This window comes from Oryzias latipes, chromosome 7, assembly GCF_053564925.1.
Source record: "Oryzias latipes strain Hd-rR chromosome 7, Olatipes_Hd-rR_3.1".
Taxonomy (NCBI): domain Eukaryota; kingdom Metazoa; phylum Chordata; class Actinopteri; order Beloniformes; family Adrianichthyidae; genus Oryzias; species Oryzias latipes.
The window spans coordinates 25376344-25391772 of NC_136243.1; the positions used below are offsets into that span (position 1 = coordinate 25376344).

General features: G+C 41.1%; 2 protein-coding genes across 2 annotated transcripts; both read right to left on the reverse strand.

Annotated features, from left to right (window-relative positions):
• Positions 1–1728: 1728 nt before the first annotated feature.
• rbm15 (RNA binding motif protein 15) lies at positions 1729–6225 on the reverse strand. Its single transcript, XM_023956555.2, has one exon. The coding sequence runs from the start codon at positions 6059–6061 to the stop codon at positions 3524–3526; it is 2538 nt and encodes an 845-aa protein (XP_023812323.1). The 5' UTR covers positions 6062–6225; the 3' UTR covers positions 1729–3523.
• A 3357-nt stretch (positions 6226–9582) lies between these two features.
• Positions 9583–13733, reverse strand: alx3 (ALX homeobox 3). Its single transcript, XM_004070679.4, has 4 exons — positions 13271–13733; positions 10768–11042; positions 10539–10661; positions 9583–10386 (listed from the first exon to the last, which is right to left on the reverse strand). The coding sequence occupies exons 1-4, from the start codon at positions 13638–13640 to the stop codon at positions 10045–10047; spliced, it is 1110 nt and encodes a 369-aa protein (XP_004070727.1). The 5' UTR covers positions 13641–13733; the 3' UTR covers positions 9583–10044.
• Positions 13734–15429: the final 1696 nt, after the last annotated feature.

Genomic DNA, 15429 nt, shown 5'->3' on the forward strand with positions numbered 1-15429 from the left:
ATCTGTTTTGAAAGACAAATTAGAGTTTTCCCAGAAAGCTTTTCTTTCCGTAGGACTGTTACCTCTATTGCTAGAGCAAACCGACTTCCAAATTTCCATCCATGTTTTTGGATACAGCTTTTTTTTTAGCATGACCCTTTACGTATATATATGTTTGCTCATGATATCAATAATCAACTTTTGGACGTCTGTCAAAAGTCTGCAGTCTTTCACACAATTGTGTCTTACTGATCCAGACCTAAGTGTTTTTTTAATTATTTTTTTAATTAGTATTTAAATTTTGAGCAATATACACTCAGTTATAACTCAGTCGAACCAAATTTCTGGTACTTACCTCACCATCTTATCCATCAGTGATGGATGTTACATCACTTTTTAAAATGATCAAATGCAAATCAGAACTGTTTTTTCAGCAGAGAGTATATGTTGTCTAAGTCTGACTTCTAAAAACAACACTGTAGGCAAAAGAGTGAAAGATGATGATCCTTTTTTGGCTTGTAAAATACTGTATATTATCAATACCCTCTAATGGAGAAAAGCTAAGGCTAAAAGGAAAAGTATTGAATGTTTTTGATTAGAAAAATATGGCATTGACACTTAATACTCACCAATGCTGCCTGAGCCATGGATACAGTCATGGCAGACAGCGCTGATGCATGGCACTCACCACGACGCCCGTGCTGCAAGCAGGCCTGCAGACACCCCCCCTGTCCAGACTGTCAAGCGGTGGAACTGTGAATCCTCAGCAAGCAAGAGAAGAAGGCCCCCATCGTCCTCAAGGTGGCGATGTTTCTCACGTAGGGGGCAGCCTCCTTGAGCACTGAACACTGACTCTCTTCTCTCACAGATAACAGCTAAAACGGATGGAGGCAGCACACAGAAAACTTTCTTTCCTGTGTGAAGAGGCCTTAAACTTATAACAGGAAACTGGCAAAATAAACAGATCTCCTAGAAGAAGTTGAGTCAAGGGAATGATCCACTGCTTGGGCTCCTTCCAGCGATGGCCGACAATGTAAACAAAAGAGGCCTGTTCACTTTTCATTTCCACGCTGCAGCAGGCCTCCGATGACGGCGGGACGCAGCGTCAGAACAGAAAACAAACTGCTTGGCTCAGCTCCTCAGAGGAGGCTCGGCGAGAGGAGAGCACAAAGACAGCAGTCAACAATATTCCTAGCTGAGATTTGAAGCAATCCTCTCCCCTTGATGCAAACATGACAAGTCAAATCAAATCATAACTGGGCAGAGTGTAATGACAAGCAGCCTCAGTTGGAGATCTCAGTTATGTCACAGACATTCTCCGCAGCAGTGTGTGGCAGTCAGCGATGAACTTTCTTTAGCCTCCTGCTCAGAGGCCGGAACAATGCACGAGAAATCTCTGGGCCACAGCTGGAACCTGGCATGTCGCGTTGTTTGCTCCAGCCCTTCCAAACTGCACGGCTGAACGAAATCGGCCGCCGTTTCGCGCTGGTTGAAGCAAAGGCGGGTGGTATCTCCTCCATCTTGATCGTGTGCCAAATGAAGGAGTTGTGGGAGACGTTCATGTACGCCGAGGAACTTTAGAGTACAGAACCGGCCTGTAAGCAAACAGTTATCCTCACACGAAACACAGGTCTCTCCTCACTGGAGCTAAACAACGTGCAAACTGTCTCCACTCGAGTGAAAACTCCTTTGAAACACAATAAGTTATTGCAGCGTGTTTCCTCAATTCACTTCCACCGAAGAAACAGGTTTCCCTTCAAATGAACAATTTATTGATAATCTGTCACATTTAGGGCCCAAACGCACTTGCAGGTATGTCAATAGCTTGGCATGGGCACAACGGATCATCCTTTTCCACGACACAGCGTACATTGCTCAATTTTCCATTTAAAACAGAAGTCATCACAGGTGCAGATGGGCTACACAACTTAAAAGCTGCCTCGTCAGCGAGGACTCACAAACACTAGGGCGCCGCTTCTTTCTGCAGAGTCTTGCAGCTCGTTTGACGGGAGTCCAACCCTTAAGCGGGTCTGCTGGTCACATGTACTACAAGTCTGCCACACATTGTTTTCAGTACATATGAAACCAAAGTCAGCAAATTATCATTTACACAATAACTACTGCATGACAAACATACTGGAGCTCATAGGGTCAGCAGACTTTGGGGAAATATTGGCAAGCATAAGTAGAAATACTTAAAGAGCTCTAAAATTTTACATTTACTGCTAATGTACATCTAAAACCATAAAACTGCACGGATCTACTTGCTGTAAAAAAAAAAAAAAAATAGCAGGTTTCTCCCGCTATAACAGCATGTTACGGATTTTGATTGTTGTGGGTCTACAGGAAGTAAATGTCTTGGACTGTCACAAATCACCAAACCTTCCAGCTTTTCTGCTCAACTGTACTTTAACTTATTCACTCTGCAAGCATCCATGTGTGGAGGAAAAAAGGGGGCACTAAATTAAAAAAAAAGCTTTAAAACGAATAAAATTCTAAAATTGCAATGTAAGTATTTGCATTCATTCGTTTTGCATATTATGGGCTGTTCCCTGGGCAGGAACACCGCTTAAACGTTAGTGTTCAGCTATCCACACACAGATATTAGCATCCCCAAGTTATGCTACATTTCGGCAAAAAAAAAACAAAAAATTTCAGGAACTTGATTCAATAAAACCTGACCCCTCCCCCAGCAAAAGTTCACAAAACTGCAGCTGAAATACATGGACTCTAACCAAATGGTGACCTTCAATTAACTACTGTGGAACCGAGGTCAAACACAGAGCACAACTCATTTTTTCTTTGAAACTTTTAACGGAAATGGTGTTATTTTAACTAAAGAACACGGCTAAGTTATCGGATGTAGTTCCATTGAAGAGTTGTGTGATGTGTTTTAACCTTATTGGAATATCTGTTCTCCCTTTACAACAAAAATATTTGTTACTGCCATTCTATAACAGTTAATAGAACCATTTATTTCCATTTCCTCAAGTATCTTGAGTTCACAATTTACTCAAAGCAGAAAGAGCTGACAATTCACTGCACTTTAGGTGAAGGTAAGGGGGGGTTTGCTGTTTTTTTCAGAATACCAACAATAACACCATCAGCACAGGCTGAGGTAATGCAACATAGTGGATCAGAAAAAAAATGATCTAAAAGCAAAAATTAAATAAAGTCATTTTTATATGTTGGGCTTCTTTTATCACCGAGTTATTGTGTAAATACTCTGAGGTTTTTCATTCTTGCAGAACATCTGAATTTTAACTAATAAATCCCCAAATCATCAATTTGTAATGAAGCATTTGTGACTGATCAAATTCAAATACTCACTTGATATTTTTAAGATGAACCTTTTAGTTTGGTTGCAGGGCACCATATGTCTTTTTAGTGAATTACATGGCACCTTACAAACACTCAAGAACCATACTAGTGTACCCCACAATGCAGAACACAGCATGCAATAATTACTGACAAACAGCAGACTTGTTTTTTCTTATATTCCACTTGAACATAGTGCATTGTGACTTTTTCTCTTTTTTTTTTTTTAAGATGCTCCACGAACCACAATCATGACCAGATAGTCTTCTTCGCTTTTTGCCAGAGCTTTTGCAGAGGAATCCAGGAATTGCTGAGAGAAATCACAGGGGGGGAAAGCATGAAGAACCCCTGTGTTGTCTTTATCTCTGCTCCCTCCCACAGGCAGACTGATGACCCCAGCTGCTTGTTTTTGGTTGAGGTAGGACACCAGGTTGCGAAGGGGCCGCTGGGTTGAGGCCATAGGATCAGATGAAGAGGAGTCCTCTGTGCTTCCAGGAACTGCCAACAGGATGGCGTAGCCGCCTGGACCGGCGACTTTGATGCGCCGAGACACCTCATCAAGCTTTGGCTGGTCCAGACGGAGACGCTGCGTGATCTTTAGCTCGCTCACCTGCCTTCCGGTTGAGCCGTCGATGAGCAGGTCGCTGGCGACGCCGTAGTCACCTTCTAGGAGATGCATGCTGGCTGGAAAGTTGCTGTTCTTCAGGAGCAGCATTCCGCGCCATGCCACAATGAGTTTGGTGCCATCAGGTTTGGATTGCTGGGCTCCTTTAGAGCTGCTTTCAGAGCGTTCTCTCTTGGCAGGCACTTTGCCACTGTCGCCCGCTTTGCGTTTCCGCTCACCAGCAGATGAGAGTCCTTTCTCAGAAAGACTCTGGCTTTTAACCCTTCGATCCGCCCCACCTCTTTCAAGGCTAATGACATGTTCTCTGGCTGGTGAGGCCGTTTCACTGTGCACAGGATGCTCAGAGTCACTGAAACGTCCTCCGTCTCTGCTGCTGCCCCCAGGACTGCCATCTGGAGAAGAACGTCTACGTCTCACTGTCCTCTCAGTGCTGTCAGGAGAGTGATCTAGGTGACGGCCATCCTCCAATAAGCGTCTCTTACGTCCTGGTTCTCGCCCTTGCAGCTCACGCTCCAAAGACCAAGGCTCTCGAGTTCTCCGGTCGCGTTCCAAATGTTCCAGAGGCTCAAAGGGGGATCCCCGGACCCGCTCACGAATGGCCGGGTTGGGCCACTCCGTTGCTGGAAAGAGTTCTCTGTCCCTGAAGTGAAGTGGAGGTGGAGTCCGATCTCTGACTCTCAGAGGTTCAGGCGTGGCGCGGTGGACAAACGAGTCAGCCACCATGTCAAACGGTGGAATAGGGAGAGGCTGCAAGAACTGCTGCTGGTACCGGTGCTCAGTGTCTGCGAAATCCACCCGAAGTCTTCTCTCTGGGCCTCCCAGCGGAAAGCCTCTCATGTGTGTCCATGCTGCTTGAGCAGCATCTAAACTTTCATACTGGATGTAGGCCCAAGTGTCACCTTTTCTGTAGTCAATGGTCCTTATAGTGCCAAAGCGATCAAATTCTCTGGCCAGGGCAGCTAAAGGAACCCACGGTCCAAGTCCACCGACCCACAAACGGGTCGTGGGTGTTGCTTTTCCGTAACCGATTTTTATAGGGTTGCGACCCACTATTTTTCCAGACATGCTAAGCTTAGCACGATGAGCCATGTCAAGGTTCTCAAACTTAAGAAATCCATATGTGCTGGTCTGTCCTCGTGATGGTCTCTTGATGTCCACCTCTGTTATGACTCCAAACCTGTCGAAAGCCCGCCTGAGGTCTGCTTCTGCAATGTTTATGTCCAAGTTGCCTAAAAACAAAGTCCTGTTTGCTCTTTGGTCGTCTTCCGGAGATATTAAATCCTCTTCACGAAAAGCTGCTCGCTCTGCAAGGAAAGCTGGACGTGCCCTGGCTTCAAACAGGGCGAACTCTCTGTCCCGGTCCAGTTCTCTGGGCAGAGGGGGCGGAGGGGGAGGAGGGAGCCGTCCCAAAGCCAGCTGCTGCAGCCGGTAGTCTCTGTAACCCAGGCCGGTGGGCGACAGGGGTCTCTGCAAGTGTCTGTGACTTTGTGCTGCGCTGTACAAGTCCCTCTCCACGGGGGAGCGGCTTCTCCTCCTGCTCGTGTAAACGGCCTCGATCTTCAGCGGCCGGTCGTAGAGCACGAGCCGGCCTCTGGCGTGTTTAGCAGCCCTGGCGTCCTCCGGCTTCCTGAAGTTAACGAAAGCAATCCGTTCGTCGTTGCTGCGACTAATTTTGACGCTCACGTCGCCAAACTTTTTGAATTCATGAAAAAGCCCATCTTCTATATCCTCCTCGCTCAGCTGATTCCCAAGGTCGCTGATTTTGAGTGTTTTGTACTCACTCTCGGTGCTGGGCGGCGGAACACGCTGCTCCGCGCGCGAAGAGGCTCGCGGGGAGGCTAGGTCTAGCGACAGGCTCAGGTTGTGGTTTTTACCCACGGAGCTGGAAGCAGCAGACTGACAGCTGTGATTATTTCCAGTCCGACTATGGCCCTCAAAATCTCTGTCCCTTTTCTCACCCAACAAGCTCCGTCTCGTTGAGCCGCTGTCGCTTTTGGACGAACTGTTTCCATTATTACTCCCACTGGAAACGGAGAGAGCCCCCATTTTCTTGCTGGTCGGGTGGCATCCTCCCCTCTCTCGAATGTCGTCCAAGGCCCGGGACCGTTTTTTAATCGGCGACCGCTCCTTTCCTTTCATTGCAGCCCACGAAGAGTAAACTCTTTGTGGTAACTGGCTTTTTCCTGCACTCCTTCCACAAAATAATGTAGAAAATATCCAATACGTTCAAAGAATTTATTTACCGACCCTGCGGCAAAACAACAACAGTCGCCATTTTGTTAAGATTTGTGAGAAGACCCGCCTCCATGCGCTGATTGGCCGGTGTTTGGGGGGCGGCGATTGGTTAAAACCTTTTAAAATCCCGTCAATCACGCACACAGCGATGGATTAAAAAATGGGTCATTTCAGAATAAACCTATTTTAAATAATCCACATGCAAAACTAAGTGAAAATAATTACTGAAAATAATTTAAAAAATGCCAAATAAGCTCAATGTACCCCCTAAAATGCATTTTTTCTTGTCCCGTCCCCCATTGTCCAAATTAAATCTTCAATAAAAGCAGTTAAAATTAAATTTTAGATTCAGTTTTTGGTATATCTTGTTTTGATTGGTGTTTTATGTAACCGTGGGATTTTTTTAAATAAAAGAAGTATTTCAAATATTATTTATGATCAATACAATGTGTTTCCCACCGAATCCACACAATTCCTTTTACCATAACAGGTAAGAGGGTTAGAATATAGCAAAGAGTGATATGCTGGACTTGACATCATCAAACAGTATTCAAAAAGAATGGGTAGAGCAAAAGTTACGTGGATCTTTTATTTTTAACACATAGTTATCCTAGATTGAATGTCTCACTCCGCCTCATGCAACCCTGTTTCCCTATAATCAGAGTAAGACAATTATTGTTATTGTTGTTGCTTTTTTATGAGTAAGTAAGCAATCAAATTAGCATGTAAAGTAGCAACTGAGAAAAACAAGATATCACCATTCATTCTGGGGTGGTCAGAAATGCAAAAAGGCATGCCATTGAAATCACATTAATTTTCTTATTGGTACTCAGTGACAGCTAAACAACTAGCGTCTACTCCTGAGAGAAAGTCAATATTAATACATGTTTGCAACCCTGTTACTTGCAAAAATTGATAACAAGGTTGCATCAAGTCTTGTCATCATCAATATAATGTCATAAATATTTCGCAGTTGATCTGTAAGCAAAGTTAATCAAGCCTTTGACAGATATTACCTTTTATTGACGATTATATAGCAGAGAATTAGAAAAGTCAAAGTTTGCTCTTCATGAATTTTGCAGCCCAAATGTCCTCCAGTTCTGGAATGACCCAAATATCAACATATTAACTGAATATTAAAAGATACAAACAAAAACACATGGACATGTTCCATATGATTTATTTTCTAAATCGGAAGCCTCTTTGCAAGTGTCCAGAAAGTAGTGAAACTGGAAGTATGATTTAAAATTTTTATTCATTTTTCATTTTGTTTTACTGTATGTATGTGTGTGTGTTCTGAATTTGAGGTGTAAAGTGTATCAGGCATCATTCGAATTTGCTTTTAACGGAAGACAGGTGTTCTTTAATGTACCACAAGATGGAAGTGGTCAAAAGGTCTGAAGGAAAAATAGGAAGTCAAATTTACCCCAAGCCTTGTTTGATCAAGCACACTTTTTTCAAGACAAGCTGGTAAATGTACTGGTCACCATGTCCGTTAGCCGAGGACTGTTGAGCGTGGAAACCACTATCCAGGATGAAAAATCCAAGATGCATGAATACATCAAGCTCAAGGCCCCAATTGACAGTGTGCTCTGTGAAAGTCTCAGGCAATGGGGAGCAGAGGATGCGGTGCTATAGGACAGATCCTCATGGGAGGACAAGCCCCTACATGGGATGTCCCATTGGACCATTAAGGAAGTGGCTTATGTCAAGAAGTCCTACCAATGGCTAGAAAGGCCTGGCCTACAGGACAGCACTGAAGCATTCATCCTGGCAGCGCAGGAAGTGCAACTTATTCAAGTTATAAACTGACCAAGCAGATGCCTCAATAAAAGCATGTGGTCAAACAACAAGAGTTAGATTGACTGATTCTCCAGAGCACACTTTCAAGTGGTAGAGGAGTGGACGTCCAACAAGCTCACTCCTGATTGGGGAGAGTGGTTGCCATAAAAATGCTATCTCAGGCCGACTCTGACTGATTACTGCTCATTAACGATTTCTGGTTCCAACACGGCGATGTTAAGAACTGCAGACTGAATTGACGAAGGTCTTTGGAACTGGAAGTATAAGCCACACTCTATGGGTGATGTCACACTCGCTTGGTCCAGTTCTCTTAAACAGTTAATGGCTAAATCATCTTTTGAAGGTTTTTTTTTTTTTGTTGTACAAGATGTGACGCTTAAACAGTTCCAATGTGAACAAAGGTCTGTAAACATCCATAAAAATTATTGCTGTACACGGTAAAGTAACCTATTTTAAATTGTTTTAATGATATGATGCTTTTAGTGAATTTGATAGATAACTGTGTTTACTACATACTGCTTCAAGCTGACCTGTTATTGATTATGTTAGTAAATGAAGACATATAAAAGCTTGTGGAAAAACAGTAACTTTCACAAGAGTTTGATTAAAACTAATAGCTGTTCAGCTCATAGGTATGCCATGATTTCATGTTGGTTAGTACTATCTCGCTGAGTTTGATCATTTTTTCATATCTGTACAAAGACCAAAAAAAAGACACAAAAACCAAACACAAACCCATTATGTGCCATTTCTCCAGCTTTACTAAAGATGACAATCTCTCGAGTCTGATATTCTTCCTGACAGCATTTCTTATCTTCACTTCTTAATCTGGGACTTAATCAGTAGAGGCTGCAGAAAAGGCTGCTGAGTCCCAGGGCCTTGCTGGAATTTGAAGCTGTGGGTGTGGAAAGTGTTTCTGATGGGTTTGGGCATTTTTCTATTGGAAACACATGTCTGAGAGAGCGAATGTCAGCGTATCCGTTCCGACTGTGGTTGTCATAGTGAAGCTAAGAAAGAGAATTGAGAATATTCCCATTAAACCCATATACAGTCCTTTGGGGCCTTTGTTCACCAGTGAACCTACGTTTTATAATTCCTAAAACTGCAGCAGATTGACATGTTTGCACGTCTGACATAGGATATGTCATGTAGGCCTTGTAACCAGATATAATTGTACATTGCTATTTGATCATTTTTTAACAATTACTTAAAATGTTTTTGGGCATTTGAAACAGAGACATTTTAAGAAACTAAATCTTCCACATGCACATCATGCCATTTCCTTTCAATCCACAAAACTTTTTTGGTCATTTTGAAAGTTGAACATGTTAATCTGGTTATGGTAAATAGTTGGACCAACTCGATGTGCACAGAATCCCAAATCTCTGTCAGATATAATTCACTGGTTAAATGGGTTGATTACCACAAGCTGTGAAATTTTTTAAATCAGTGAGATTTTGCACTTCAGTTGTGGTGAAGACTAAAAAGCTTTCTTTTCATCTGTTCATCTGACACTAAATGTGGTATTTCAGGCCTTTGTGAGAAACCAGGTATCAAATATACCTTAAAAAAAAGGATTCACAGGTATTTTCTTCCAATAAAGATGTTCAACACAAAGATGGTGCTCTCCAAAACTCGCTTTTATTAAAGAATCACAAAAGAAAATGTTATTTAATAAGTTTGTTTCATTTTCGAATCTTTTAAAATATGCATTTTATCAAACGTAGTCTCTTACTGAGACAGTAATGTGGATTGGGATCTGTATTACTGCTCAAATTATCATAGCACAACAAAGAATAGTGATGAATATAATTTTTTGTACATACTTAAATAGAAAAAAAAGTTTTCCAGTTTTGTAACATCAAACTGAAGTCAGTTTTCAGTACTTTGAGTTTGGAACAATGGACGCAAGGTTGTTCTTTCGGGTTGTAAGTTGTCAATTTTGAATAGGCTTTGAGCGAAGTTAAGTACAAAAAAGGAAACACAAGTCATTTTCTGAGATAAGTGTGTACATCTTGGACTGTGTGTGGGTCATGAGTGTTTGGCTCAGTCTGTGCACACAGCACAGCATGGTACTGTGGTAGTCATGTGGGCCATGACAGCAGGCTTCCTGGATCTTTGGCTTTCATCCGTAGTGCCACCAAACTTGTCGGTTTGTAGTCGGCATCTGGTCCCTCAATGGGAGGGGGCCCGAGGCCACCAGGGAAGCTGTGAAGGGAGTAGAGACTGTTGATGCTGGGATGGTGTGGTGGGTGGTGATGAGGTGTGTGGGTGGGGGAGGTGGGCATGCCCATAAAGCTCTGCAGGTTGCTGTGGTGGTGGGAATATGGACTCATGCAGGAGGAGGCCATGGAGTCCGCTCCAAGGACACACGTAGCTCCTGAAGCGCCACCTCCACCTGCAGCTGCTCCTGGCCACAGGTTGCTCTGCATCGGGAAGAGGACACAATGAAAAACAAGTACTTGGAATGTAAAGACATTTAACTATTATTAGCAAAGAGCTGCAACTGAAGTAACCTTTTTGCAAGATCAATTATCAACAAAATAAATCATAGATCCTTAGATCTGCAGTGACCAACCTGGTATGCATCATGGCGAGGGAGAAGAGAAATATCATATGCTGCAAAGTGGTTGCGGACTTCCTGTATCTTCCCATAGCGTTCCCGCTTTCTCCATTTGGCTCTGCGATTTTGGAACCAAACCTTTAAAATAAGTGGCAAAAACAGGAACGTTTAAGGACGACAAATTGTTCTTCTCATGGACGATCAAAACACAAAGAAAGAAATCCAAACAGCTTTCCCAAAGTACCTGAACCCGAGCCTCTGTGAGCTCTGTCCTCAGAGCCAGCTGCTCTCTGGCATACACATCAGGGTAGTGCGTCTTCTGAAACACTTTTTCCAGCTCCTCCAGCTGAAAGGTGCTGAAAGTGGTACGGTTGCGGCGCTTCTTGTTTTTCCCTGATAAGTCAATGGAGTCAGCAATGGAGTCTCCTTGTAAACTGCTGCCTGGTTCTTTTAGTTTGCCACAGCAATCTGTGCCGAGGCCAGGGAAGCCCATGCTCTTCAGTGCTCCCTTATCTCTGACTGAGGCCCACAGAGGAAGACAGAAAAATAAACACATTCATTAAAAAATGTTGATAACCTGTTTTTTCATTTAAACTTTAACTCTGTTTTTTAAGTGTAATTCATTTCACATTTTCAGTGACAGCTCTATGTTTGAACATATATTTTTTTCATAGATTTCTTTTAGATTTAACGACGTTCCGGAGCTCCACGGTACCAAAATTCAAATTTTTTTTTAAACGTATTAATGATTCTAACATACTTGAAAATTTACATTTTCTTGTTTTTTCAAAGTAAATATTCAAAAAGTTACACTTTTACAATCTGACAAACAAACAAGGTAATTAGTATTGCAAAGTATTAACAAACAAATGATAAAACACAAATAATCAAAACAAAACTATTAAATAACTGTGAGGCAGCAAAAAGATGGCTGTGAAGACACAACACCAGAGCTTCCTTTTTTTTACTGTGATCAATCAAATTAGCATGTTTTGGCAGTGGAAACAGCCGCCTCTTGGGCAACTTGTCAGTTATAGCCTTTTATAGTCTGGCACAGCAATATTTTTAACAGAACACAAACAGCATCTTTAGGGCCCAACCATTATGTAATACTTTTCTTTTGTGTCTCAAAGAGTTATAAAGATTACTTAAATTACACAGCCTCCATACAGAGACTGATCGCTGTATGAAAGTATGACTGTGCTTAATTAAAAGAAAAACTTCTCCTGACAAAGTGTGTTGTTATTCTACACCAACTCCAATAAACTGATGGAAAACTGCATCTGCTGTCACTCCATTTGATTACTGCAAAGACATTCTCTGAGATTAATGGTGGAACTTGCAGAGTTACTGAGTTAATCAGGTTCTATCAGTGATAAATCACATTCTGAAAACATGTTCAGTTGTTATTAGCGCCTTTAAATCTGTTCCGATTTGGTTACAAAAAAACAACAACACAATAAACCTAAATATTCTCGCTGGTATTTTTTTTAATGTTGGCATTTTGCTTAACCCGTTAAAAATAATATTAATATTAACAATGATAATATAGGAGTTTTTATGCTAGGTCAGTTTCCATTCATTTTTCATTTTTTATTATTTAAAAAAAGGCTAATGCAGAACAATTCTTCTGCTTCTGTTTAAAATAATAACTTTTTGGAAACTGAAAAAAATACATCCGTTATTTCAAAGATTTAGGCAACCATTGTTCTTAATTGTAAAAAGAAAGTGTTATCAATAAAAAAAATGAAATATATACAAAATGAATCAAACATAAAAATCAAACATAATAATTATTTGGGCAATTTTATTTATATTTTTTTGTAAACATTAAGTTCATACATTTTAAGTGAAGAAATCTTGTTATTTAATTTCAAAAACAAAGCTGAAAGATAAACGATGATGTGTTGTTATAAACTTGCAATTAAATGTCAAAATATTCTTGTTTTAAAATGATCGAGCACCCAGCTCTTCTGTGATGCGCTCTCAAAAACATAATTAAAATTACAAGACGGACTGCACTGCCATTACATATTTAGGGGGGGATTGAAAGTGCGTTTGGGTTTGTTCCATATATACGGACTAACATAAAGAGCACAACAAGCTTCCACAGTCCACATCAACGAATAGAAACGCCTAAATACGAGCAGAAGCCTGCTCACTTGAATGTTATCATTTTCCTCTTTATTTAGTAAAAAAAACTGAGAAAAAATGAAATATTTTCTTCATTTTTTTCATAATTGAAGCATAACAGGCAATAGAAGGACGGGGAGGGAAACATTTTGAAATGGTGGGTGAATTCTAATCATAAATAGTTCACGAGACTCAAACAAGTCTCAACTTTAAACACCATAAATAAAGGACTATGTGAAGGTAAACCTGTTAAATCTAATGGCTTTTTTGTTAATTATTTGCAATATTGGGGGGGGGGGGCGCCCCATAGTCTCAGCTATTTCAACGCAGGTGAAAACGCGACTTCACATCAGTAAAGGAAAAATTACAAAAGAACAAAACTGACAATTAATTTCTCACAAAAAACATTTCACAAAATATTATGCACCTTCTCTACCTAAAGTCTTAGTAGTTTTTTCTGCTTCTTTGTCTGTATTCAGTCTTTCTTTTTCTATACCACCCTTCATCGCAATCATTTACTAAAATGTATTTTTAAATATGTTAAATTCCTAAATGAAATAAAGTGGATGCAGACTTTTTTTCTTTAATGGATAAAATATCTGTTCTGTACTCACCGTCCGCGCTGTTCTCATAAAACGCTGCTTTGCGGCTGATCGTCGCTGCTTTTTGATCCTGGTTCAAACCGTCCAAAAATTTGCTGTGTTTGGGCGGAGAACAGGACGGGTTCGCCGTGGCAGAACCGTGCGTAAAGTTCACCGCAGACTCTCCAAACCTGCTCATGGCCGCCGCGTAAAGGTCCCCGCGCAGGCTGAAGCGGTGAGGCAGAAGAGGAGGAGGAAGGTGCGAGTGCAACGGTTTCTGAAGTTCATCGCAGGGCAGAAACGAACCAGAACCCCCTCCAGCGGCGGGATCCACTCCGGGAGAGTTTGTCTGTGTCGTCCTGCTGTTCTGCGGAGGGAACGGCGCACAGCTGTCTGCGTCCATCTCACCGCTTGAGCAGTCAGTCCACGCAGAAGCGACTGGCTGCTGTCACCGAGGGCGCGTAAGTGAGGCGTATTTTTTCTTTCTCCTGTGTTCATGTTAAGTGGGAGGGATTTAATATATCAGAAACAAAGACCCGTGAAACGATGTGTGTGTGTGTGGGGGGGGGGGGGGGGGGGACTTATTGCGTTGGTGCAGATTTAAATTCAATCAAGCGCGGGTTCTGTCACTCCAAATAACCATTTAATTCGTATTTTATTATTTTCCCGGAGTGAAGAAAATTAAGACTATATACTTGCAAAATATCACAAGAAAGTTAATTGATACAAACTAACTTGTTTTAAAATAGGCTGTTTTTTTAAAATATAGAATAATAATAAAAACAAAACTAAACTTAACTTTTGCGTATAATTTTAGACTAATGCACTCAGTCAGTCATTATCAAGCCGGAGCCACTTTTCTGTTTGTGGTGCTGGGAGATTTCTCTCCTCACTTTTGGTTATTACAACATTTTTACATAAAAGCTCAGCTGTTCGCTCGCTTTTCTTCTTCTTTTTCTTATTTTTTAAAAGCGGTTTCTTCCCATGGAAGGTAAGAGGAATGAGGTGAAAAATGCACCAGCTGCCGGGACAGAAGAACTTCTGCCAGAACAGGTCAGAAACAACTTTCTTTTTTTTTTGTTTGGCCAAATGTTCCGTTTTTATAATATTATTACTAGTTGTTTGGTGTTGTTTTATCGCGTACCGTTTGTCCTGACACTAAACGTCATGTGGGCTAAAATATACATAAATGTTGTGGTGTTATTTCTTTTGCCGTTTTAGTTGTTATTATTAAAGTTTCCCGTTTTATTAGTAATTATTGCCTTCACGATTTTGCCTAATATTTTAGTGTGAAATATACTGGATTAAATTGCGCAAGAATGAGTTTTTTACTATAAATAAAACCAAAGAACACAAAAGAAATTTAAACAAAATGACAAAATACAAATAATAAATCCTTATTTTTTTTCTCCAAATGAGACGTGCACGACACGCAAAAAATAAAAAAAATAATTAAAAAAAAGATTTAGCCTAAACGTCACGACTGTAAAAATGTAAGAAGTCTTCCTCGGACTGCGTCGGCTGCTATCTGAAAAAGAAAAAAAAGCTGTATAAAAAAGGTTTGTTTTTTGTATTTGTTTTTTTTGTTTTTTTTTTGGGGGGGGGGTCAGATTTTTGCCAAATATTTAGCAGATTTTGAAGATTTATGCTGCAATATATTTAAATATTGTTTTAGATGTGATGAAAAAAACACAAAACAGGATTTTCTCAAAAATTTATCAAAACGGGGGTTTCTTATTCATTTTAACTCAAGCTTTTAGGTAGAATTAAGTTTAATTTAAAGCACTTTGGGATTTAGCCCTTTATTTATTTATTTGGATAAAAGTAATTGAATGCAACGTTAAAAAGTCCATTATCATCCGTATTCTTAAAGCAAGACAAAAAGGAAGGCGTTCTCCGAGTCGCTGATGCGTCATTCCTTAAATTGGATGCATGTATTCCCGCTGAATGGGGAGAAAGCGCTCTGACACATGTATGCGCGCCTTATCTGGGATCTCTCCGAACGCAGCGCGCACTGACTGCGCTCAGATACGCTGTCGTTTGTTCTTGGGGCATCTTATCTTTTCTCCGGATACTCGATGCCGCGCACGGTCCGGGTGATAGACAAGTGTATAAACACCAGGTCCATTTAGCTGCAGAAGTTTTGCAAGCCCCATTTCATTCTGCTTTTGCCCACAGTGCTTCTGAAACAT

Excerpts from the sequence above, each read along its gene's own strand:
- rbm15 (XM_023956555.2), bottom strand. The coding sequence starts at position 6,061 with ATGAAAGGAAAGGAGCGGTCGCCGATTAAAAAACGGTCCCGGGCCTTG.
- alx3 (XM_004070679.4), bottom strand. The coding sequence starts at position 13,640 with ATGGACGCAGACAGCTGTGCGCCGTTCCCTCCGCAGAACAGCAGGACG. Across the intron at positions 10,662-10,767 it reads TCACAGAGGCTCGGGTTCAG|GTTTGGTTCCAAAATCGCAG; the intron begins GTACTTTGGGAA and ends CTTATTTTAAAG. Across the intron at positions 10,387-10,538 it reads CTCGCCATGATGCATACCAG|AGCAACCTGTGGCCAGGAGC; the intron begins GTTGGTCACTGC and ends TTCCCGATGCAG.